Below are 26725 nucleotides of genomic sequence, written 5' to 3' on the forward strand. Positions count from 1 at the left end.
AAATGAACATAGTGATCACATTATTGACAGCGTCACACACCAAGCAGTCAAATTAGATTTTACCCCATTATTCTTGCGCAATTGTTTTTTACTTTGTTCAAAATAGTTTTCCTTTACATCTAGCGTCCCTAACTCAATTGAGTCCAGTGAACATATTGAGATCTATCGTAATGCGCTCTGACTGGGCAAACCGAAAAATGTTTACAAACAATGCGTTAGTCAGATGCCGCAGAAGACTTTGAACGCTTGCTGTAGGACGCTAACGCAAGGCTCGTCACAGCGGTGAACAAGCGAACAGACGCCTTACTGATTTCGAAGACAATTTTCACTTTCAAAATGCTCCAGGAATTAAACTGCATGGGAAGTAAGTGGAATATTAGCTATATTTAGTTACTACAATATTTGTTCTGTGTGCAATCATTCCTTGAAAGCTGATGGTTAGAAATATAAAATTAAACTAAGTGCAAATGCCTGATAATGGTATAACAAACTACACTTTAGCGTTCATTATACATTATCACTTCGTTACAGATTATATTGTTTTGGACATTGCTTATAGCACTGCAAAAAAAATGTAATTAGCAAATGCTATGCTAACTCATGATTGTAGCGTTTGTTTTGCAAAACCACAATGCGAGAACGAATGAATAGCATACTGCGGCGGTTCATTTTTGTTTCTTGAGGCGAAAAAAAGATTATGAAATGCTATCAAGGTATATTTGCTTCTCATAATTTGATATCCTGGCACACAGGAAAAATTGTGGTATTTCCAATAAGTATAACCCGGGAGGAACCCGAATGAAACTTTTCGCGAATTCTTTGATTATTAAATTTGTTCTCAATTAGATAATCAGTTGGAAAACAATTAACGAATTAGTGCTATAAACTATAGTGAGTTATAAAGCATATATATTTTTATTATCAATCGAAATTAAGTATTTCTTTACCAGGATTTACTTGCTTATTTCAACTGTTAGCACTGATTACAAAAATCTCTTTGGCTTCTGAGGCTGAAAACCAAGTGTTAATAAATCAAATTGCAAATAAGGTAAAACAAAAATATAAGCTTTTAAAGGCTGCGACAAAGGAATACTATAATAATAGTCGGGAAATGTGGGCCGCGCAATAACTGACATTAGGAAGATAGCAACAGGTGGCCAAATCCATGTAACTATTAGTATAGCTCTCTGCTACTCCGCAATATGAACACGCAAGCTGAACTGTAGGATAAATCTAGTGTATTTGAGTTGATATCATTAATACTATAAGATTTGCGTAGATGCGTGTTGCAGCATTAGCGCCAGCATATTTGACGCCATGGAACTGAGCAACGACCAGTTAAATACGTAACGTTATATACGACATACTAGGTGGCATTTCGACGCAAACAGCAAGAAGTAAATTTATTAGAAATATCTGCCGGGCGCCTTTTGCACAGTCTATGACTATGTATCGTTGTTGCATGCAGATACGTTTTGAACATTTAGTTCATTTCGAAATCAAACTGTTAGAAAGCGTTGAAAGCAACAACAGGTGGCACCTAAATGTATGCACAACACTAAAAAACTATGCATACGCACTGGGATGTGTTGTGCTTGTACGAAGTTGAACAAACTGAACTATACTAATTCGACAAATTGGTAACCTATATATATATTCATTACCAGTACATCAATTCTATCGATGCAGACATTGATAATTTAGTATTAGACTCAAGACGAACTTACTTCCATATATAGCAACAGGTGGCATCCACATTTATAGTACATACTAGCTACACCTTCATGCACAATACGGGCTGGAAAAATACACACACATGTTTGTCCAGATTATACTCTAAAATAGTTTTAACAGGATCTGAAATTCAGTTGTTTTGTGTAATCAGTGAATATTGCAGCTTGCAACGCATTGGAAAGGTTTCAATAGAGAAGAAATAGAGGCTGCTTTCTACTTGGGTGTTTTCACTTGGGCGTGCATACACGGAGAGTTCAAAACTTTTTCAATTGTATATTACTACTAAATACCAAACTGAATACACATTAAATCACACAGAAAATATATACGTGCAAACAGGAAACTGCTTTGCCATGCATCAACAATGACCAGGCAAAAAAGGTTGATAAAGTAGGTAACCAATGACAGCTTGGCTATATCTTCTCGCATTAAATATTTATTGTTATCAAATGTCAGCTAGTTTAGTTTACAAGCGTTTGAGGCAAAAGAATCGCGTCTCGCAACCTGTTGCGTCTAATCCAGATATACTCATAACAAAAAGAATATTATTTTCAAGTATTTCAACAATATGCCCGCTTATACCAAAGGTGAGGATGCAAAGCTTATGATACCTTGATTCCGTTGTATCTTTGAACAATCATGGTGGGAAATAATTGAGGTGATGCACGTAATTTACCATTCTCACCGCTAATTATTGTTCATGCAGCAATGCACGAGTGTCAGCGTTTTCATTTGCGTTTTCCGGCAACTATAGATGCAATTGTAAGCCGGCACTAAACCTTGCGACAGTTATACATTTGAAATATGTTATTTCACACTATGTGAAGAAGATGTTAAAAGAAAACGCTTTAAAAGTGCACATGCATGTATACACGCATATTAGTTTAATTACATCTTTCCTATACATGAGAATGGTCACACCACAAAGACAAATATATTTTCTTTTTGTGGTGTCATGAGACAAAGTCAACTCTTTATTATAACCAGTGTGACAATTGACAAAGCAGAATTTTCCATCTAAAATGTTCTCCATGTTTTAAAGTTGGAATGATACTCAGATTGTCCTAAGGCAATTTCCTTATAGGAAGCACTAAATTACTAATAATCAGTATACCTTTCACTGGCAAAAATGAAAATCATAATGAAAAGCCTAGCATTCTGACTGTTTTGTTGAAGGGATTTATAATTATTTTCATTTCTCATAAATGTCTTTGTTTTATAGCCAGTGAGGAAGGAGACATCGGATTGTGTGGAAAGATTTTGACAGTTTTGTCACTCATTGTGGTCGCTTGTACCTTTCCATTCTCTTTGTTCTTTTGTTTGAAGGTAGAAATGAATTAGAAATGAGTTTTACAATATAGAACAAGAGCACTAAAATCGATCGAAATCGCTTTTTCACAGGTCGTAGCAGAATATGAAAGAGCGGTTACCTTTCGACTTGGTCGAATTACCCCAGGAGGAGCGCAGGGGCCTGGTAAGTACGGATGACTAATTGAAGATATTTGTAATGCGGTTTAGCAAAAGTTAAGATCTTTTGGAAAGAATTCAAGAAAAGCTAAATAATTTAATTTAGTCTCGAGCGTTATTTTTTTGTCTCAAGTCATCAGCGATGGCGAATGTCTCACTGACTCATACTTGACTCGCCAGCATATCACTGAACACACTGACAAACCTTGTTTTCTTTAGGTATTATCTTCATCCTACCATGCATTGATGAATACTCAAAGATTGACTTGAGAACAGTCTCGTTTGACGTTCCTCCGCAAGAGGTAATAATGGCTGGGCCGCATGAAATCAATGTGACGCTAACATACACTGGAAGAGTGTGTTGTGATGGAATGATGCTTTTTATATACTATTTATGGTCTCTTAAACAGAACATTTTCCGTACAGGTGCTAACGAAGGATAGTGTAACAGTGACTGTGGATGCAGTGGTCTATTTCAGGATCTACAACGCAACAATTTCAGTGGCGAATGTCAGTGATGCCCAGGGTTCAACGCGACTGTTGGCACAGACAACACTTCGAAACATGATCGGAAGCAAGAACCTATCAGAAATCTTTGGAGATAGAGAGACAATAAGCAACACAATGCAGGTTAGAATTTCAATCAATTTCCCGCTGGGTGACAGTTTAAGAACAAGATTAGACCATGAAATTTGCCGCCTTTTAAAGGACCGAATCTTGTGGATTAAACTACGAGATGATCCAATACTTACTATCAAAATGAAAAACAAAACTCCTTTTTCACAGATGATCCTGGATGAGGCAACAGATCCGTGGGGTGTGAAGGTTGAAAGAGTTGAAATGTAAGTAAACACAAGTTTTCGAAAAGAGAAGATTCTCCAGAAGCTAGTCTTGAAATAAACTGACAAATTTTCAATCATTGTTTTTAGTAAAGACATCCGTCTTCCCGTTCAACTACAACGAGCTATGGCCGCAGAGGCAGAGGCCTCCAGAGAGGCTAGAGCTAAGGTAATTCTTAGAGCTTCAATCTATATAATCGATGCAGTTTTCAAGTTACCACCGAGAAAAAACTAGTTTTCAGACGGAAGTTGCCTGGATCGGAACGAAGTTGGCTATAAATATTCTCATAAAATGCATGCAGGACAAGTATAGAGAAACGATAACTCAAACAACACATCTTGGGCATTTATCAACTTCTCAGTGAAGTTTACACACGAATAAAATTTGAAAATCATCATGAAAGTAACTCACAGACTGATCAGGGATGAGTGCATCAGTAGCCACGCATCAGGCGTGATCTTTCTATTTTAACATACGCCTCATGCTCTCTTTCCCTAGGTCATTGCTGCAAATGGCGAACGTGAAGCTGCACGGTCGTTGAAAGAAGCTTCAGAAGTCATGTCTGAATCACCATCGGCCTTACAACTACGTTACCTTCAAACACTCAACACAATATCGGCTGAGAAAAATTCTACTATCATATTTCCCGTGCCGGTGGATTTGGTCAACCGTATTTTGCCTTCTAAATCTTAACTAGCCTGATCAGGGACACCGGGACAAAGGGAATTAAGGAGCTCTCGTTCTCTCTTTTGGAGAGAGGAACAGTTATTCAGACATTTGTTTTTATTTAGTAAATCAGTTAGTATAGATTATTCCTAATCTCTGGTCAAATAAACATGAACGGAAAACGAGAACTTTCATGTTATGCATGTGTGCAGTTGTGCATGTGGATGCAATGCTCTTTCATCAAAATCGATTCTCGTTCGCTTTCATCTTGTTTGATCAGTGATTTAAAAATCAAAATCTATTTGTAAAATAGATGGAAAATGACCTTAATTCATATACTTAACGAAAGTACTACAGCCAATTTTGGTGCTTTTCGACGTCCCGGCATCCCTGGCATCATGTAAGAAATTTTGATTTAAGATGGCGTAGATTACCAAGTTTTATACAATAATTTATTACGAAAAAATAATTTAATTTAGGCATTTAATTTAATTTCCAATCTGTAACTTACTTATTCCCTGGCAATCATACATGGACTTTCTGGGTATACATCATGTTAATTAGCTTAATTAGCTGTTTCTAAGTAGAAAGATAACTTCAGTGTTTGACGTAATAGCTTCGCAAAATATTTACCGATGACAGAACAAAAAGTATTTAAGTATAGTTCTTTAGGTATCATAAATATATTGTCGTCAAAACTCAAAAGTGCCTTTTTTACATCTTTCACAAGTATTCTTTGTAATCCTGTATGGTCGCTTTCTGACCAATTAAGTAACTTCGTATTCAGCTGAAGCATGCGATGAGCAGCTATGCAGTTATAGAAAGGTAATATTGACCACTGTACGTCAAAAGATTATCAGCTTTAGATTTGATAGTTTTTATTAAAAGACGTAATCAAATCTTCAAATCTAGATTTACCCCCCTCGGTATGCAAAAAAAAGGTCACAGACTATAATTTGGAATGTCTCGTCGACATTTTCCGGTAAACGTATGTCGAAGTATCAAAACTTGGGTAGGTAATTAAAATGTTCGGCTATATCAAAGAGCCATTCTGATCTATTTTCTTCGAAATGCCAAGCGTGAGGTAAACTTGGTGTTCCTATATATAATGTATAAGCATTATATAGCTCAGTGGATGCAATTGGTATATAAAATACGCCGTTTTTTCCTCGCGCGCGTTTTCCGCAAAATTAGTCGACTGCTTCTGAAAGGCGATGATGACGATGTTCCCATAACAACCGTGAACCGTTGCCTAGCGACGGGCACGCAATCGTCAACAACTTCGTCCATTTTTACTTGAAACTTGAATGATTCGAAAGGTTTTTGTAGATATTTTTAATACTTCGGAATATTTTCTTGTGAATTGCTAAATTGATTTGAAGATGAGTCAAAGACCAGCTGTTCTGACGGAGGAAATTGAAGAGTTAAGAAAAAAAGTTGCTCTGCTGGGTAGGTATATGTTGACCAAACTTAAACTAGCTATCTTCTGCATTAATTATAACCATTTGATATTATTGTTGAATGCAAAGCTTTAAGGACTTTTATAGAACTGTCTCATTCTTTAGAAGGTCATCTAATGTTATGGAACAGGCAAAGACATAGTTAAATATTATCTCAAGTATATAAAATTGGTCTACATGCACATTAGCTTGTTTTTTAAACGATTTATTCTAGTCTGATCAGTGCAAACATTGTACTTAAAAGTACCCATTTTCATTTCAGGAGGTGACACTAAAGCATATAAAGAAACAGCACAATGGAAGATCAAAACAAACAAAGAAGTCTTGACAAAAATGAGACAACAGAGCAAAGAATATCGAACACAGTTGGCCAAAAGCAAAGCTGTATGTTGAACGTTCATTATGATATGTTAAACAGTAGTAGCTTACATGAAACATGCATTAATATATTCTGCTGTTGATGACCTGAGAATTGTAACTCACTAGGTTTTGCTTACTAGTTATATTATTTTATTCTGAATATTTTATCTCAGGGGGATGAAAAAGTGATTGATGATGCATTTAAGGAGAGAGATCCACAGCGACATTGTGCTATGAAAGGACTGCCTGGCAGGGTAATTGTTTTCAACAAAATTATCTGCTCACCATTACAACCATGTGACATCAAATAATATTTGTGTGTAAATATTTATACTATTATGTACTGGGTTTGGAATTTCTACAGCATATTTGGGTTTTTTGTATGAAATGTTATCAAAACTGTCTCTTTGCCCTAAGACAAACTCAGTGTAGAAGTGTGCCAAGAGTGATCTTAAATTTTATGTTCTTTTTACAGATTGCAATTGAAAAATTGGATCAACAGGTTTGTGAGTCAGTGAACAAACTGAATGCGATCAGACATCAACGCAAAAACAAACAAAAGAGGCTGGAGCAGATGCAGAAACAGGTTGACCAGATGACAAGAGAGACAGAAGAAATTCAGAAAACTGACATTGGAGAATCACCTGATGCCCAGGTACAGAAAACCAACTTCTTAATTTTTTTTTTCTGAAGCATTAATTAATGTCTAATTGATATCTTTGGTGTAGACACTGAGGGTGCTTGAGAATAGATTGGACAAAATGAACTTAAAGTGCAATGAAGCAACAAGAATAACAACAACATATCAACAGATTATTGAATGCTTGAGAGAGGTAAGGATTGTATAATATTTTGCTCTACAGTGATATTACTATCTGCAATATAACTGACAAGAATTCCACAAATACAGAGAAAAAATGTCTGTCCTGTATTTATCAAGTTCTGTAAACACCATGTAGTCTTACCAGTTGATTTCATAAAACTTTGGCTGCTCCAGTTGCGAACTATGTTTTGAAACTGTCAAGTGGGCGGGGAAGTTGTCAATTCCGTTTTGTAATTTGCAACGAAGTTCCGAAGTTCAAATCGAACTCTGGAATTTCAAATTGAACTTTGCGGGCAATTTGACTCAGTTTTTATAAAATGGCTACTAGAAAATACCAGGGCAATGCAATTACAATATATTTCTTTACTGCATTGAAATTGCTTTGCCCTGGTGATTTATAGTAGCCATTTTATAGCGATTTAGTCAAATTGCCCGCAAAGTTCGATTTGAAATTCCGAAGTTCAATTTGAGCTTCGGAACTTCGTTGCGAATTACAAAACGGAATTGACAACTTCCCCGCCCACTTGACAGTTTCAAAACATAGTTCGCAACTGGAGCAGCCAAAGTTTTATGAAATCAACTGTAAGGTGTTTAATTGTGTTGCCAATTTGAATTGTTTAGGAGCAATTAAAATGGCCAAACATGTTAAAAGATTTGGAAGAGGCAATTAAAGCTCAGAAAGATGAACTTCGTGAGCTGAAAGCTATGAACAATGATGCACAGATAGCTCGGGATACAGCTAAATCTGAACTCACACGCTTGGAGCAGAGTGTCTATGAGTCAAAACGAGAAAGAGAAGCCGCTTTGGCTGAGTATAAACGACAAGCTGAAGAGAAGAAAGAACATGCTGAAAAAGTTGAGAAACGCGTAAGTATTAATGAATAATCTGACTTTAAGTTTCCTAAAGTTATAATCGAAAACTCTGTTGCTAGTGTAGTCAGCTAGGACATGCATGCCTTTGAATAGTCAATATCCTTTCAGTTATGCTATTTTTAAAGTCAATTTGCAGGATTCAAAACCTCATCTTTCTTTAGCTCCAAAGAGGATCTTTACAACAAGATGATCTGTCTGGTATGTTTAATGTTTCATTTGGCTTTCCCTCGATTTTGCCAAACGTGGTGCATTCACCTCGCTATTTCACTGCAACGGTATGGGCATGAGTTTAATTTTTTTCCAATTTGTTTAGATCAAAAACCTGTTTTATCAGGAGAGGAGCAAGAACGAAAGATCACGACTTATGAAGGTGCTATGATGAAGATAAAAGACGCGACTGGTGTCTCTGATATTCGAGTAAGTTGAGTAAATTTGATCATTTCTGAAAATTCTGCAACAAATTGTTTGCAGGCTTGGCATAAGGATACAAAAACCAAAGCAGGTTGTCAAGTTTGTTCATAACACTGAGAAGTACCCGGAAAATGGAATAAACGCAAAAGTCTTTTGCATTTCTTTTCAAAACAGTTCTTACAGCTTTTTCTGTTCTCATCTCTAGGAAGTTGTTCAGCGATTTCTCTCGCAAGGAGATACCCAAAAACATTTGGAACAACTGAAAAACGATAATGAAAAAATGTTGATTCGTCTTAAAGAAGAGAAGGTAAAAAACTATCGTTAAAATATTAATTTTTGACGGGATTGGTTTTGATGCATTTTCCTCGAATTTCAGGAAAAGTTGCAGCGTGAATTTGAGGATATGAAATATTCAGGCGAAGCTAAGTTATCCAGGTAAACTAAAAATATATACTTATCTATTAACTATGACTGATTGGAAAAAATGACTAAATTCAAAACGATTGATTAGAACCAACATGTAGACGACGTCAGATTCTAATTATTTAATTTTTTTTTGTTTTCATCTGTAGCGGTCAAAGAATGCTGGAGGAATTCCAGCAACGTCTTCTTGACGAGGAGAGAAAGTACGGAATATTCATTTCTTCAGTGAAACATGTTGAGAGGCTGGTTTAACTTCAATATTTATATTTCATCGTTCAACAGGCTCGAAGACTCCCGTGTTCGCCAAGAACGAACATCTAAAACATTGATCAACGTCAAAGCTGGGGTGGAACATCTAGCGGATAAACTACAACATCTTAAAGCTGTAAGTGCAAGTAATGATTTTCTAAAACACTTCAATTGAAAGACACGCAATACCGGTACAAAACTGCCTGTCAAAATCATTATGGTGTACGTTGAACCTGCTCGCATTCAATGACACTTTCCATCAGGTTTTATTTTTCAAGTAAATTGCTTTAATGCCTGGTTATCATTTTATCCTCATTTACTAGTTTTGTAGTATTAACGCTTACGGTATAATATTATTTCGTTTAGCCAAAAGGTCATGTCCCTCAGGCACAACTATCTCCAACATCAGATGAATACGTGTTAGACCTTTTGGGTCAATGCGAACAGAAGTTGTTGAAACTAATGGATGATCTTGGAGGAAAAGATATTGAAGATATTTTAAAGGAAGATACTGAGGTAAGCAGTAAAGTAATTGTCCATGCAGGGTATTGGATTTTTTCACACCTCAAATACCTGATGTTGTTTTTACATCTTATTGTATGCACTTTTACATTTGCAGTTCCGTGTTACGATGGAAAGTAAGATACCTCAATATAACACTCGTATTCAGTTGCCAAAGAGCAAGGATCTGAGTGGCGCAAATTATGAAGGTATGAACTTCATTATGGCCGACAAGAGTCCAAAATTTTGCCATCCGAAATAGCGTGACATTGCATTGCTCAAAAACACGAATATTTTGATATATTGACACGAATATTTTGTTGAACGTTTCAGATGATGAAGAAAGCGGTGATGACGAAGATGTTCTTTCAAGACAAGCCATCAAAATGCATGCTCAACAAATTATCGATTCTAAAAACAAGAAACACAAACCACGCAAGAATAAGCGAAAAACAAAGTGAAAATGCTAAAAACACACGAAATAAACGCAAAATTGTCTACCGTAGATTTACATTATACAGTTATGGATTGTACGCGGGTATATAAAGTTTGTTTTGTGTTAATTCTGTCAATAAATCTCCGTTGTGATATTTCTATTGTATGATTACAATATAGTACAACAGTAAACTCCATGCTGTAGTAGCTATATAACACTATAAGTAAACCTTTTCAAATTGTGCTCTGTCTGTAAAAATATCTTACTTTTCATTCATATCAGAACCTTACACCTAAGATAAATTAATCGAAAATATAGAACAAACTAAACTAGGCGCGTATGTCGAGGTAAAATATTTCGGCTGTCAGGGCAAACCGCGTTGAAACTAGGCCATAAGACGAGCTTTGTTACCAAGATTTACCGAATTCTGTTAAGATGTTTGGGGAGACGTGTATACGCAATTTAGAATTTCAATTACTGATTCAATTCCCCGAAAGCGATTTGTAAATCTTAACACTCAATAAACATTAATAAACTAGCTGACATTATATTTTTTAAACTAAAACAAAATAACTATAGTTTTGACAGAATAGAAGATGAAGTTATATATATATTGGCGCGTTCACGGCATATAATACTCCAAAAAAATTCTTAAATTGTATCAGAATTAAAATAGAAATTTGAGAATTATATTGATATAAAGATATATGTAAAAATGTTAACAGTAAATATGTGTTTGATGAGCGTTGTTTTCAGTGGAAGATAAAATCTGCCGGTTGCAAAAAAAGGTGTTATCTGTTACAATTAAGTCGCGCAATTTTAACATGGATAATGGACTGTTCAAATATGATCTAGATCTGCCCTACTCCGCTAAATTTCGATGTTCAGATCTTGTGATTATCCTTGAACTCGTGCCTATAGCGATGCCTGCGTAACTCGATCTTCTTAATAAAAGAAGCGCCACAAATCTCGCACGAGAACGGCTGAAAACCGACGTGCTTTTTGCAGTGAGTAATGAGATTCGATGATTGGCTGAAGCACTTCCCACACTGCGTGCAACGATGAGGTTTTTGTCCGGTATGAACAAAAGTGTGCTTTTTCATATCAGATTTTTGATGGAAGCGCTTACCACAAAATTCGCAGGCGAAAGGACGTTCTCCAGTGTGAATGAGCAAATGTGTTGACAGAGTTGACGAGCGTTTAAAGGATTTTGAACAATGCTGACAGATGTATGGCTTTGCAGTGGAGTGTACAATCATGTGTTGTTTAAGACTAACAGCTTGGGTAAAGATTTTCTGGCAAATGGAGCAAGTGTGCAAAGTCTTTAATTTAGGTTTCAGCCGTGTTTTTTGGTCTGTCGATGTTTTTCCACTTGATTGGGAGACGACTCGTGTTTCGTTCTGGTTTTCCACTGGTTTGTGTTTGGCTATTAAGGATTCATTCTCGTGCCACATTGGTTGATGTATAGCCAATGAGCGCTTGCGTATTATTGCTTGCTGAGCCTGCACGTACTCTAACCAAGGATGGTGAGTTTCATATGATCTTAGTAGGTTTTCAGGCCGGTAGCCATAACTCCAATAGGTTCGCGGGTACGAAGGCTGATAGACGTAAGGTTGAGGGGATGCGGCAGACGTTCCGGGGTAGTTCTGGTAAAATATATCTGTTAAAATAAACATTGGATTATATAAAAAACGTTATACCAGAAATACGAGATTATGTGGAAATTCACAAAAGTCTTGAAGAAACGAATAAAAAGAGACGGATATATATATAGAAATGTTGTTAGAGTGGAGAAACTGAGAGAAACTGAGCTGCCTATAGCTTGTATGTTTGGAGAAATTGTGAAGATATATATGAATAGTTTTCATGGAATATAAAGTAATTGCATGTAGCCGCCGAGATTGCCTCTTGTGTTTTTTATCTTCCTGTTCTTTCTACGACGAACTCCTCAAAAAAAAACTTATTATCATCAATATCTCTGTTAAAGCTTTCGCAAAACATGCGCCAGTTAAGTCCTTCCTTTAGCCTCCCGAATATGACTATAATATCGTGACAATGTTCTAATGACATTCATGCATTGTTGAAATCGATCGATCGAATTGCATGCTGATTCACTACAATCATATAGCTGATATGGTATGAAAATAATATTGTAATTCCGTTCAATGTAGTCTTTGAAGACCAGCGCATGATCTTGCTAATTTGCCACGACTTTAACACAATGCTGAATTTTAAAAATACCCTGACTGGTGGCAAAAGCAAACTTATCAAAAACGGAAACTCTTCTGCTGGTGGCCAAATGTCATAAAGGATATTGTAGGCGCCGTAAAGCACACAATAACGTCAGAATGAAGGAAGCATTCCGAATAAAAAACTTGATATTTAGTGTTGATGAATAAGCGAAAAAGTTCTTTCGAACATTCGAATTTCGAACCTAGCACAAAAGATGTAAGACGTGCTTGGACATCAAAATTGTAAACTTTCAGAATCAATAGGTTTAGCGTCGGGTATGCATATTTCATGCGTGATCGTTTCCTAACTTTATGATATATTGAACCTTAGTTTTGTTCTTTTGAAACCTGATATTAGTATTGAAAGTGAAATCAATATAGACAAATAATGGTTACGATGAAACATTTTAATATAATTTCATCCATGAGAGCTGTCAGAGCTGTATGAAAGAAATCATTAGTATTTATGTATGGAGGCGAGTCTTTGAAGTGGTATACCAACAGGTTTGATCAGATTTCTTGACTACAAGTTCAAAAGCAAAGATCTTAATCAATGACACGCCCTAATTTATTATCTAATCTCAGTTTGTTATCTTGTTATTTTTCCGTCCATATGATTCGGTAACATAGAGCAGATGATGTGCAAAATTCACTGCAGATACAATATGCATGATGCTTGGAAAAAATTTTATGCCAGTAATTTATGTAAACCCATGTAGCTACATGTAACAAATAATTATCCATATTAGGGACGCGTTTAAGTAGGCATAAGTACATCAGTTAGGTGAGCTGACAAACTTCAAAACTGTTATGAAGCAGAAAATATGCCGAAATTAAGCGGAACCTAGAACCTGCATGTGCAATAGTTAAAGGAGCTATAAATAATGAAACATGATTGTACTGAAAGAAGGGTATAAAAACATTACAATTCGTTGTAAACGTTCAAATATTAGTAATATTCTAATTTTCAACAGCCCTAGGAGTAGAAAACAACAACAACACTAACAACTAATTACTAACAATGACCTTGCTCAAGGTACTTGTATAAGCCAAAAGAAAAATTATTAGAAGCTTCCTGTGCATGGTATATGTACGGTGATTAACTATACGAACTAGAAATTTGTGTGGGGTGTGTGCATGAGGTGTGAGCAATATTGTTGGAAGGATTATTCCTAAACTGTCTTCCTAAACTCTTGAATATATGCGTCCGCTAACACATGTAATTTGACTTACCTTCTTGAAGTTTTAAGGGTGCGGTATGAACATCATTGGAACTCTCAGGAATTCTTTCTGGCTCTTCTGATACTTTCGATTCAAATAATTTTGGTAAATCTTCAAATATTCTGGACTTCTTGCTAGTTAGTTGTGGAACAGTTTTCTTCTTTTTGTCAACAGAAGTAACATTTGCATTGTTACTTGTATTACGCGACGCCTTGTCCGCAATGAAAGGTGTCGATAATGAAAAGTTAGAGAGTTTTGCATTATCTGTTTGCACGTTTGTCTCTTTTGTGATAAATTCTCTATCTAGAGCCACGAACTTGCTCTGCCTGTCTTCCTTGTGATCTGTATTAAAAAAAAGATTGCAAGTTGCAGTGCTCTTTTCGTATATGTTTTTAGAACGAGCTTTACAAATTTAAACAAAATTATTCAATCCAAACAGTCCACATGCATGCATAAGGGAAATTTTGCGCTAAATCAAAACTGAGTTTAAACAGCCTCCAATCTTCCAATGCTGTTGCAAGAAAAAAGGTCCAAATGAACTAACAATATTGCAGAGAATTTAATATTAGATTGTGTTGAACCAACATGCATGTAGGACATATTAAACGTTCTAAAGGTTCCCTCCAAAACCTAATGAACATAGCTATTCAATGTGAATTTATTCCAACGATTTCAACCACTCTATATTTCCATTCTGAGTTGAAAGATCATTATATACTTTGAAAATTACCTTTGAAGCAAATACTCTCGACTTTGATACTTTCTCTTTGGATTTCCTTTGGCAAGACCACATTACTTCGACTTACTAAAAAAGAACGTGGCATAGCGAAGAACAGGACTAATATTGCAAGTAAGCTTTAGATATTTAGGATAGCTCTAGCTCAGTGCGATACAAATAAAGAATGGACTTGTTTTAAGCATCGGAGTTCCTAGGCTAATGACAGGTGTAAAAACATACTCCGACTTTAAAAATATCAATTTTTATTTAAATTAAGTTGAAAGGTATGTATACTACCTGCTTTTATCAGTGATAAGTATCATGGAAAGAACTTGTATTATTAAAAAAACGACCTTATATGCATATACATGCAATATCATATCTGAACCAAGACAAAATGAATAAGACTAAGAGAATCTTCTAATGTTATATTCGGTTTTTGCAACTATATAATTCATGGATTTTTTAATTCTAACATACTTGCATGTTGCCTTAACATTTTAGTAATTTATTTAGTCATACTGCATATATCATATTCTACACTTAATTATAAAATTCATTTTTTACAACAAAGCCAAATGATCCAGTATGAAAACACCAACCAAATCTTATTTGTTTGCTTTTGTAAAGCTTATTAAACTATGCATTTGGTATTAAATATATTCATGTTTATACAAGAATAGACATTTTAAGATATTATGTATCTTCACCACTGGTCATAATTGCGTAAGAGCCGGTTATTGCAGGCTAGTTCTTGAAGATAAGGCATGTTTTCTTCCTGTTGACAAGTTCGTGTTTCGTCCTTGTTAATATATCAGGCTGCCCATTGGTAGGGCTCTTGTCAGAATTAGTCACTGCATGTTGCGTCAGGGTGAGCTGCGTCATTTAATATATCAAGGAAGTATGAGGGGATCAGTGGGTATATTTGTGAATGCCTGTGGGTCTTGGCAGGGAGTGTGTCGACCTATGTTAGGGGTCTGTATGTTTGATCTACTATAGGGTTCAATAAAAATCCTCCATGTTTAAGCCTAATGTTTTTTTTTCACATTCAAACTCGTTCAAGCTGACTCGCACCTCACTTGCATTCATAATAAACGCCGATTGATAAGGTACTAAAAATTACCGCTGCAGTTGGTACTGATTAAGCTCACGCAAAGGATAGCCAAGATACAATTTTTTTCCTAAATAATAACATTTTAAATATAAAATCAACCGACTTCATTATCACTCAAACAACTTAATTAAAATAGTTGCATTATCCGAAAATCAAAAAAGAAAAAAAATTCAATATCTTAAATTCTATCTAAAAATTTAATTTTCAACTTTAAATCAGAATTGCTCTTATCCACGGGAATCAAAAAAGACAAAAGCTCAGTTGCAAAATTAATTAATTTCCAACCAATAGAACAGAGAGTATTCAAGTGATGATAAAATGAGATTTTAATGTTCCCCCTTGCACCTGCAAATATCGAAGAAAAGCATCTTTTTATTATCAGTACGCCAAAAATGGAAAATCATCACTTTGTCAAGTTATTCGAAATATATAAAACTGAGCGAATCTGAGTCAGCAAATGATAATATAATGTGTACTGTAGCTATATTGTGTACATTTATGACGCTTATGCATGCAGCGTCTTCAAACGAATTCGCGTCAAATGTGGTATAACAACTGCCTAAAAATACTGAAGACAAAATAAAAAGCACTTCTCGACGTTTCGACCGATAGCAGGAATGTTAGTCATTTTCTAACTTTCCTGAATTAAGGCCCTGAGGTCAAAACGTTGCGGAGAAGTTTTTTTTTTGTCATAATATTTATTTCATTATTAACGTTAAAAGCGTTTTGGAATGAACGAGAATACTGCTGATATAGCATGCAGGTTAATTGCAGACTGACATACACGAAGAACAAAGCAGTGGCGAATAAGAAAAAGTTCGCAAATGATTTGCGAAAAAAATGTGGCTCAGTTCACATGAGCCCGCGGTTACCCGAGATTCAACGAAACGTAAAATAACTTTGACACTTTGAAGTATTGAAAAGAGTAAATAACACGATCCTGGTAGTTGTGTTGTCATCCTAACAATACAGCTTGTGCTTGCTTTGGTTCAAAAAGATTATTTCGAGGAAAGTGTTTTTTAATGTCTCGTATTTAGTGCTCATTTATTTCCTTATCACAGCGTCCGATAACAGGATAGAACGTATATAAGTTTGTCATGTCCGGCACGTCGTGTTTGTTCTGTAGGTTCATTGTTGTTCATTTTACTATTGTCATTTAATTGATATGGTCAGTTGCATGCATGGGTTTAAAGCATGTGCATATATGATTTATGATTTGTGTGAACAGAAATTTAATAGAGCGGTTCTATAATTTAGTTGCACATCAGGCTCGCAATTATCAATTATTGAAATTTTGAAAAAAAAACTTAAACGTCTTTTTTACCTCTTGTTAACGTGAATTTGAATTGTCCATTACCTTAGGCGAAAATAATTACACCAGCATGGATTCACTGGAACATCAGTGATAAAGAAAGAGTCGGTAAATTACACATATGTAAGTATGTATATTAATTTCCTCCATTTATAATTGCTTTCATCCTGTAAATATAAAGAAAGTTGACATTCTCTATTCAACTTATATATAACTTCAATTTGCCCTGATTTAGCCGATTAAATGCAACGCCACTGACTCTTTTAGTCTCTTCCGTCGCACTATTCTCTGAATTAATGCAACAACAGATTTTGAGGTAACTTATACGGCGGAAAACGACATTGTCTTCCTACAAGGAAATACACCTACAAACTTCAATAGGCAGCAACAATAATACTATTGTTCTTGATGAACACACTGCGACATTCAGACGTCTCGATTTTAATCGGCTGAACAAATTTTAGTTGTGTGATCGTTCAGCCAATCAATGCCGTGCCTCGTAATTTATTTCACATTTCAAAAGAATAACAATTAAGCACAGTATTTTGAGACAATGACATCGTTGAATTGTGTACCGTTTTTTTAAGGGGGAAACGCGACGAACCGCTACGATTTTATATTCGCTGTCTTGACACAGTTTTCAATCAAAATCAGAACGGAAAAATCGTAACCTTGTAATATATTTGCCGTAAGGCTTTACATTGATCAGGCAGGCAATACATGCAGTCAGCTCAATATCGAAATTATTTCAGAAGATCCTGAAATACCAAGTCAGTCGAGTGAAAGAGGAAACATTTAGTTTACTAGGGCTACCCCTTTTCCATGAACAAATTATCCGCTATCCCAATACTTCTGTATGACTGTATGCTTATAGTTTATTCTAGAGAAATTTTGTCAAAATGTCCATTGGCCTTGATGCGAATAGATATTTTTCAAAATACGTCCATTCGGGTTTCAAAATATTTTCAACCGAGAGAAGAACATTAGTGCGTCAAATTATCGGCAAAAATGCCGAACGTTTGTGTCGAAAATCAGTTAAATGTTATACACGATTACGCCATGAATGAGGTCATAGGACGCATATATGTATATCTACGGCCTTGACAAAAACGTAGTTCTACCGCAATCCTGTCAATAAACCGGACCGGACTCACCTGGGAATGAACTTGATCATTTGGATTTGGAATGGGTTTTTCAAAGCGAAATGTGACCACGATAAACATGCAGTGAAACTGAGACGTTTTACGACTAAGGCACTGCTTGCAGGATATACGGGTTGAAATGAAAAGAAACATTTCTTGCCTTGCGTCTTAATGGAGAGAAAATCATGCTTCATTTGTCATGTATACTTATGTTGTTTCTGAAATTAAATGGAATTTGTTAAATATTATTCATGTATTTCTACCATGGCTAACTTTAAGTGCGTGCCTATATATAGTGAGGTTATAGACCTATGTCGCATATAATACAGTAATGACTTAGTCACATATTTAATAAAAATATTATATTAAGACGACATATATCCAAGGGAGCAGATGTTTTAGTGGATGTGCATGACATTGAAAAATAAAACCCTTGAACTTTCTCATACAAACAATATTAAAACTTCAAAGCTATGACAGTCAGGTACTTGACTCAAATGCGTTCATATGAATTCCTCATAAAGCGGTGAAGCTAAATTGTCTTTATTGGGCGAACCACTTGAGCACAATGCAAAACGCGTCTTCGGCTATTTTGGGACGTGTGCCCACTAAATGTTCGCGTGCGTGTCTTTTTCGCCTGCAATTTTTTCATTTTATCATTAGTACATATTCTCCTACGGTGTATTGATTAATATAAATCACAGTTTTAATAAAACGAGATTTCACAATGTAAAGGTGGGACATTATGCAAAGACAATAAAAACTGTGGCGAAAGCCAATAACACAAAATCGTGAGCACCTGTTATAGATCACATTTACGCATGCGCGAGCCTCTCCACCCGTGGTTTCCCTGGCAACGACCTGCTCAACTGTCAGAATATGACGTCTCGAAGGTTAGCGCGCAAGCATTTCGAAATGTCATAACGCTCAGGCATAAAACGCCAAAACGCTTCACGGTTGAGAACAGAATTTTCATATCTTCGAGTCAAGAGGTCGATCTAACCATGCCGAAATCATTTTTAGTCAAAACTGCTAAAAGAAGTCATACCGTTGCCCAAAGCGCGCTTCATGGAACTTTAAATCATGGTAAGACTTGATTTATTTTGCAGTATACAGATTCATTTCAAGTTTCAAGTCCCAAGCCACGAAATCAACGCCCAAAAATTTAATTTTACCGGCGTCAGATGAAAAGTCGAGATTCTGTTACAAATCGTTTGTTGATCGGATATTGAGTTTATAATCCTTGCATTCGTCAAACCAAGGCCATAAAATGATAAATTAACCGTGTGTTTTCCTAAACGGATCAATTTGAATGTAGACTTGGAATTAAGATTTCGCCCGGTATAGCAAAACATATATGAAAAAATCTCGAAAGTAGTTAATGCTCGGTGCATATAACCAGTGTGTATTCAACGTAGAAGTAAAAGTACTAAGTGTATAAATATATCGTTTTCAATTCTTAAACTTATAAATCATCAGCGATGCTGTCCACATACTATTAACTGAATGCGCTTATCTCAATGAATATAAATGTAAAATTCATCATACTGACTTAAAAGGCGGCAACGCATATGCAATATTCGTTCACGTTTGAAAATGAACGTTATTGTTATTATTAACAAATCAGAGAAGCTATAGATTAACTACCATTTTGATTTCTACTTCGGCATATTATACAAGTATAATCCATTGGCCTTTTGGCGTAATTCTACGGGTGGGAATTTATTTTTAAATGTTTTTGTTTTAAGACGGGGAGTTGAAGGCAAGATTAGAAAGCGGCGAAGCAGATGAGGAACAAAGCAACATGGAAGTCACTCAAGATAGCGTGCCGGACCACTTACGTCGTAGTCAGCCACAACACGCTACCGGAGCTTACCAAAAATCTGCATTCACTGAATTTTCATCCATAAAATGCACTAATTCCGTTTCGAATAACGGTAAGCTTCTAAAATACGAGATAAAGATCTTAATGGATTTAACTCCGTGTGTAATTAATACTGATTTTTTGAGATTTGTGTTCAGTCTAAATATCTGAAGCCTCCCATTGCGAGTTTTTAATCCTTGTGGCTGTGCATATATATAATCGCTAATTTCTTTATGTATGGTTTAAAATTTCTATGCTTAAAACACTTTTCTATTTCTTAAAAGACGTTTGTAAACGAGGTTTATGAATGCAAAATTAAAAATAAGCCGTTTAGATAGAACGTTTCTTGCGCGTGGGTTTGGGAAAAATTAACAGGAGTGCGATGAAACAGCGCGCGTTTGCAAAGAAATAGATTACGCATGCATGTATGTATATCTTAAAGTTCAAAATACTCGCGATTTAGAACATAGAACATATTGCATTAAAACACGATACTCATCTTAACGGACGTGCTAAGTTGTATAGGTTTTTAATTTTAGAAGATCCACAGTAATAAATTGCTTTAGTTTTCCATAAATTGTTGTTCCCGCCCAAAGCTGTCAGATTTCTACTGGTCTCCTGTAGTGATCTACCGGTGGCTGTTGTTCAACCCAGTGAAAAGACACGTTCGCGATTTGCAAATAAAGCAGACTGGATATTTTATGCGCATGTTAACCCCTTCAAATGCGTCATAACATCATGTGGCCTCCATGAATAACTTCTGGTTGTGAGTATTTTTCCTCAAACTCATTATGAAAACTGCGAAAATGTAGTCGTAGACACGAATCTGATTACAAACTCAATATTTGCATAAAATTAGACAACTCTAAATAAATGCCACTGATACTTTTAGGCTTTGGACCTCAAAATAAAGTAATATAAATCCCTTATCTTAAATTCTAACAATTCATAGGTGAGCACAATTATTATATATAACTCGCCAACTGAACAGCCTTATACGAAACACTATATTTAATCCAATAACAATCTTAAATTTTCTCTATTTTCTCAAATCTTATCACGAAATCTGTGTTAATTTATACCGGATCAGCATCTGGCTAAAGTTATTTGTCTTTCCGATGTTCAGGACTAATACACTTGCACATAAATTTATGTTATTGTAGCTATATATACACAAGGAGGAAGAAACAAATTTTCTGCGCAAACAATTTCAGTCTTGCTTTGACTTTTGTGAATATTTATACGCGCAATTAAATCATATCGATAAAGTTTACAACAAGAAAACAGCGAGATATAACGATATAACCCAACCTATACCGTTTAAACAAGCTATGATTGAAAAGGTATAGCGACAAAAGGATTAAGCCCAAGCCAAGAGCCAGCAATTACGTTTACTGGCGATTTCGGAAGAGAAATATTAACAGCATACTAAATGAGAATACAAATTGAAGTTATAAGCGCTGGAATATAGCATGTCAGTCGAGTTAATCAAATTTTGACCTGCCATTATTGTGTAGTAATCAATGTAGATAATTGAAAAAACTGTCTGAAAACTCTACCCAAATACTTTCCATTATTTCTGAGTCTAATAGACATGTATTATACATGTAGCCAATATATTGTATTGACATTGTAAATCACATGCATATATAATCACAAAAACTGTGACAAATATTATTTCTTTGCCTTTGGCTTTGGCTTTGCCCAGTTTAGATACCCGTATTTAAACGTTTCTTGTGAAGGTTTTTTTCGGTTAGGATCGTAATAGGTCTAAAGAATTATTTAACTGCAAAAAACTCTTCTTCCTAGCTTTGTATCAATAAATCAATTCTTTTTATTTCTGCATGTCGACTATAATACTCGCTAAATGACATTGGCATTGCTCGTCATTTGTTTGTCTTGATAGGAGAGTGTTTCGGGTTTGCCTTGCAGCGGGTCAGTTTATACTTGAATAACATAACACCTCTATTGGCTGTAAGAAATAGATCTAGATTAACAGTTTGAAACTGATATCTATATTTGATGTAATACTGAACCTTTTACTTTTAGACACTTTAAATTTAGCGAGCATTATTGAAAATTTTGTTTGAAAATTTATGAAATAGCGTTTGCATAACTTCCTACTCCTAAAACAACAACAAGGATAATTATGTCGCCGAAGTAAAAACAATGAAATTACAACGAGAGATTTTGAATCAAAGAACTCGCTTTGCAACTTTCTTTGAAATTTTTAGCTGAAATGATTGTCGCCGCTGCCAAGTATATATACATGAGAACAAAATTCAGTCACAGCTCACACCTTAAACGGTAAAAGGCAAAAACGAATGGCTGATAAATTACAGCGGCTTTGTTAAAGTACACAATGAATGAACTCATAAAATAGAGTACTTCGTCTTCGATGCGTAGTGAAGACACCTTATTATGCATAATATAGAAATACTGATGGTTCATTCTATGAAACTTTGCACCAAGTGCATTGGTTAACGTTAATCGAGCCAAGAGAACTTTACCCACTAATTACTATATATTATGCGATATACATAAATCTTGTACATTTTATGGCACGTGCCCACTGGCTCAATAATGAATGGTCTATTATATTTTTACGATATTCTCCAACGTATCTTTCGAGTAACACAGCCAAGGAAAGTACCCTGGCAAGGAAAGTACCCTTGTAATGCCTCAGGGACAGCGACGTTGATGTAGTAAGGTTCATTTTAAATTAAGTTTAATATTTTTGGTACAATATTTATGTCCATAGAGAAAATCTGTAAACAGGGAAAGAGCACTGACATGAGCCACATGACATGAATATTGAGTTCCATCCGAGTGTATAGTACTGTATAAAACATCATGCAGTAACCCTTCACCATTTAAACCGAACAAGTAATTTCCTGAGCTAGACAGACCCAAGTTTATATATTCAATGTGAAATTACTTAAATAAGTGGGTAGCTAATATTTATATCTAATATTACACACGTTGAAAACAGCCTAAAATAAGCCTGGTTGCCATTGCTCTTCTTTGGCATATTCAGGTTAAGAAAACGGGCAAATATAAGATGCACATATAAAAGAATATCTCCATAATTATATTACGCCTTACTTCAGTTAACTATATATAATGTTGGATCAGGTGCATGGGAACTGGGAATCGCTTCAACTTGGAATCTAACCGATCACGATGAAGGTCATCTTCGTGAAACGAGACATGTTCAGTATCATCATTCCAACTTTCATGACATGTTTGATAATCATGCATGACTTTGATTTTTGGTTTTAAAAAAACGCGAATCACCCAATCATAGATTGGCTCATATAAAAGATGAATTTATATCTATTTTTGCCTTTATTGTACGAAAGAAGACGAGGGTAGAATTTTCAGCTAGAGATGACGAAGACTAGGTTCCAGTAAACACCTACGCTCTTTCCCAAGCACGTTTTGCGGATGAAAGTACAAACATTGCAAGGGATGCTTTGTTAGATTTCTAACGACATGAAGCTTAAATATATCAAGCCCACGCGGCACTCAGTTTCCTAACATTAGCGGGACCTTTTCTTGTTATCAAAGGCTGAACAAAGTAAATATTTTCACGGGGTTTCGAGTGGTTAATGGCGATCAAGGCCTGCGACAATTATCCCAGCAGCCGGATTTCAAGTGCTTTTCTGAAAACGACGCCTCGGCAAGAAAATAGCTGCAAAAATAGCAAAACATCCGATAGCAAAACATTGAGATTATTGAAAGACCAAACAAAATAATACTGACTTGTGCACACGTGCCCATAATTTCTACAAATGGAAACTAAACACCACAAAATAATGAATAATCCGCCATTATGATCATGCAGTTGTAATTGAAGAAGCACAGTCTGCGTTAAGTATACCCATAAAAAAAATTTAGAAACCACATATTGACTTGGTTAAGGACGATTTGAATTAAGAAAGCTCCTTGCCTGTTTAAAAACGCATACATACACACATCGATAAAACGTACAAATGACACACATTTTAGTTCACACCATATCACGCCTATGCTTACTCCATTACGGGGGCTTAATATTCAGAGTGGCTTATAATTTACATGTACTTATTTTAAATAAGACGTGACCGCTTCAGTCTTTTATTTAAAAAAATACAAGTCAATATCTTCCCCAGAAAATACATCAAAATAAATTAATAAGCTAGGGATTAGACTTTCTAACGCTTTTTCTCCGCGACAATCGAAAAAAAAACACTGACCGGTAGCCATTTTTTTAAAAATTTGTGATTTATGACATATACTGCGTGCCTGAATGCACGCATCCATCCTTGGAATATACCGCAGGCTGAACGGTGCATCAAATAATCTACTAACGCGGAAAGTTTTTTTCATTATTTTCGCACCAGAAACTGAATTTTAAATGTTTATATTTCCTAAATGAAATTTTCAATCGGAGATTTAATTGACACGCTGGGGACTAGAAACTCTCAATTTGTGGATCAAAGAAGAATAAGACCAAACAACTTTTATGAGTCATTAATCTTCATCCATCAAATGATGTCGAAATGACATCTGCAAAGCGGGTTATAAAGATTTTTTGAGCTGTCAAAATTACCAAACTGTAATGACAGTTAATGTACACACAGGTGCGTTCTACTCAGCGGTTGGTGGGGTACAAAAATAGTCAAAACGGAATAATTTAACTGACAATTGACAAAAACCATGTTATAGACGTGACACACAACGTAATCCATTAAAAGCTTATGAACTATTTTTAAAAATCTGTAGCTTTTCTTTTTCTTTCGAGAAATATACTATTCGTACTATATGGACTGGTCTGCATAATAGGCAGGTTTTTTGCAACCTTGTACCCCGCGATTTGCCCACTCTGATGCAGACTGTAGGATATAGTCGTGCGATTATTTTTTACGAGATCTGACTAGGTCTAGGTGTCCCAAAATATGTCCTCTGAAAAGTTTTCGATCTTTTGAATATATTAAATTAACAGGAGTGTTACAACTACCCGATTGCCTAAATAATTTAACGTGATCATCGAAGCTGGCAAAACGAACTACAAGTGAAAGGTTTTTCTTCGTTAGATATATGGAAATATATTATAAGCTATGGGGCTCTAACAAAAAGTTGACTTGAGAAGACACTCCGGCACCCATGACAACTAAAGAGATCTAAAATTAATCCACTAGAGCACTAGACATGATGTCAGCAATGCTAGCAAATATCCAATAATTCTGGTAAAGACCTCGCGCTTGGTTAATAAGAAGTTATTTTTTATCTTTCAGGTACAAGTTACTTATCAAATCGTAACAACCTTCGCTTTCCAAACTTTTTCCCGCCCTTTCTGAAGGAAATATACAATACCTTCCCCGAGACTGCGAGTCATTGGCCGAGTTCCAGGACCCCGCTTCTCTTGGACTACGTGAAAAAACCGAAATATCGCAGCATATCTGAGATCCGAGAAGTGCACAAATTTTCTGAGAAAACTAAGATGAGTGACCTTTCTTACAAGTGTGTGAAATGTTACAAAGGCTTCAACACGCCACATGGCTTGGAAGTTCACGTCAGGCGTTCACACTCGGGCAGGCGTCCCTTTGAGTGTGAGGCATGCGGGAAAACCTTTGGGCATAGTGTGAGCCTGGAACAACACGTCAGCGTACACACAAATGAAAAGTTGTTCTCGTGCAAGCAATGCAATAAAACGTTTAAGCGGTCGTCCACACTTTCCACTCACATGTTGATACACTCGGACACGCGCCCGTTTCCCTGTGAATATTGTGGTAAGCGGTTTCATCAAAAGAGTGACATGAAAAAACACACTTACATTCACACAGGTGAAAAACCGCATGTTTGTCGAGAATGCGGCAAGGCGTTCAGTCAGTCATCAAACCTCATCACTCACAGTAGAAAACACAGCGGACATAAACCCTTCGTTTGCACGATATGTTCTAGAGCTTTTTATAGAAAAGTTGACTTGAGAAGACACTCCGCCACACACGACAACATCAAGAGATCTAAATTAATCCACTGAAAGATGCCTAGACTTTACAGAACACATCATGTCAGCAATGCTGGAACCATGGCTAATAATAATGAACGGCACAAAGTAGTATTTATGTTACATGCACGGGCAAGCGGTAGCGTAGCCAGAGCCTAATGATTTAGTCCCGTTATACTAATATTCCGGCGTTCATTGACCGTAGTAAAAACAATCAAAATAAATGAAATTTTCATAGGGACCAAATCATCACGCAGGCTGGGCCACGGCGCAAGGGGGTCACATTCAATAGAGTAGATTGCAGGATAATCATTTAAAACTGACCTAATGTATCCTACCCACACACCAACGGCTTGTTGTCGTCCTGAGATAACATGCCTTTTCAAACCGGACCATAAACTGATAAAATGCCTTTTAGGGAATTTTAATGATTGAGTGAAATTAATTTCAATTAACAATGCACATACTCATAAGACGACGGGCAAGTTTTCCTTGACAAGTTTTATTTGCTCGTGTGTGCGCGAAAAAATTGACAAGTTTTCCTTGACAAGAAGCCTTGTTTAAACGCTAGTCATGATAGCTTTTCAACAAGGAAACTGCGCAACAATATCTTCGAGCCAGGATTTAGTAGGATTTGGTCTGTTGGGGAAATCTACATATACGTTTAACTTTCACTATAGTTTGTAGGTGTAATAATTATTAAGTGTAAATATAGGGGTATAGGAAACAACGTTAAATAACATCAACCGTTAGTGTAAAAAAGACAATAGTTGTTTTTAAACTATACTGGGAATAAAATAAAAATATTATATTGTGCAAAAACATGACAGTCAGGTGTAAACCATGGGTAGGCTTAATAATCAAAAATATTTACTATGGTCAGGAGGC

The 26725-nt window shown here is 35.8% G+C and overlaps 3 protein-coding genes across 4 annotated transcripts; all 3 read left to right on the forward strand.

The window, feature by feature from the left end:
- The first annotated feature begins 233 nt into the window (after window positions 1-233).
- Window positions 234-5410, forward strand: LOC114519092 (band 7 protein AGAP004871-like). Of its 2 annotated transcripts, none has more exons than XM_028539154.1 (8): window positions 234-364; window positions 2957-3060; window positions 3136-3208; window positions 3421-3503; window positions 3628-3831; window positions 3988-4043; window positions 4131-4209; window positions 4540-5410. In XM_028539154.1, the coding sequence occupies exons 1-8, from the start codon at window positions 337-339 to the stop codon at window positions 4732-4734; spliced, it is 822 nt and encodes a 273-aa protein (XP_028394955.1). In that variant the 5' UTR covers window positions 234-336; the 3' UTR covers window positions 4735-5410. The 2 variants fall into 2 exon arrangements, with proteins under 2 accessions (XP_028394955.1, XP_028394956.1); XM_028539155.1 differs by lacking the exon at window positions 234-364 and adding an exon at window positions 2221-2321.
- A 566-nt stretch (window positions 5411-5976) lies between these two features.
- LOC114518900 (coiled-coil domain-containing protein 151-like) lies at window positions 5977-10775 on the forward strand. The gene is made up of 15 exons (XM_028538932.1): window positions 5977-6156; window positions 6430-6551; window positions 6701-6781; window positions 7003-7182; window positions 7256-7360; window positions 7972-8217; window positions 8385-8421; window positions 8537-8640; window positions 8840-8941; window positions 9011-9069; window positions 9207-9260; window positions 9340-9442; window positions 9673-9822; window positions 9926-10016; window positions 10141-10775. The coding sequence occupies exons 1-15, from the start codon at window positions 6090-6092 to the stop codon at window positions 10266-10268; spliced, it is 1629 nt and encodes a 542-aa protein (XP_028394733.1). The 5' UTR covers window positions 5977-6089; the 3' UTR covers window positions 10269-10775.
- Window positions 10776-18920: 8145 nt separating this feature from the next.
- On the forward strand, window positions 18921-26657 carry LOC114518806 (zinc finger protein Gfi-1b-like). The gene is made up of 3 exons (XM_028538797.1): window positions 18921-19067; window positions 19730-19918; window positions 25125-26657. Exons 1-3 carry the CDS (start codon window positions 18986-18988, stop codon window positions 25868-25870), a joined length of 1017 nt encoding a protein of 338 aa, XP_028394598.1. The 5' UTR covers window positions 18921-18985; the 3' UTR covers window positions 25871-26657.
- Window positions 26658-26725: the final 68 nt, after the last annotated feature.

This window comes from Dendronephthya gigantea, unplaced genomic scaffold (genome assembly GCF_004324835.1).
Source record: "Dendronephthya gigantea isolate DGI-Jeju-01 unplaced genomic scaffold, DenGig_1.0 000012F, whole genome shotgun sequence".
NCBI lineage: Eukaryota > Metazoa > Cnidaria > Anthozoa > Malacalcyonacea > Nephtheidae > Dendronephthya > Dendronephthya gigantea.

What these genes read in the sequence shown, in the direction of transcription:
- LOC114518900 (XM_028538932.1), top strand. Translation starts at nt 6,090, where the DNA reads ATGAGTCAAAGACCAGCTGTTCTGACGGAGGAAATTGAAGAGTTAAGA. An exon ending in CTGGTGTCTCTGATATTCGA is followed by an intron (nt 8,641 to 8,839) that starts GTAAGTTGAGTA and finishes TCTCATCTCTAG; the next exon opens with GAAGTTGTTCAGCGATTTCT. An exon ending in GGCGAAGCTAAGTTATCCAG is followed by an intron (nt 9,070 to 9,206) that starts GTAAACTAAAAA and finishes TTTCATCTGTAG; the next exon opens with CGGTCAAAGAATGCTGGAGG.
- LOC114518806 (XM_028538797.1), top strand. Translation starts at nt 18,986, where the DNA reads ATGCCGAAATCATTTTTAGTCAAAACTGCTAAAAGAAGTCATACCGTT. An exon ending in TCATGGAACTTTAAATCATG is followed by an intron (nt 19,068 to 19,729) that starts GTAAGACTTGAT and finishes TTTTGTTTTAAG; the next exon opens with ACGGGGAGTTGAAGGCAAGA. An exon ending in TAATTCCGTTTCGAATAACG is followed by an intron (nt 19,919 to 25,124) that starts GTAAGCTTCTAA and finishes TTTATCTTTCAG; the next exon opens with GTACAAGTTACTTATCAAAT.
- LOC114519092 (XM_028539154.1), top strand. Translation starts at nt 337, where the DNA reads ATGCTCCAGGAATTAAACTGCATGGGAA. An exon ending in AGGAGGAGCGCAGGGGCCTG is followed by an intron (nt 3,209 to 3,420) that starts GTAAGTACGGAT and finishes TGTTTTCTTTAG; the next exon opens with GTATTATCTTCATCCTACCA. An exon ending in TTGACGTTCCTCCGCAAGAG is followed by an intron (nt 3,504 to 3,627) that starts GTAATAATGGCT and finishes TTTTCCGTACAG; the next exon opens with GTGCTAACGAAGGATAGTGT.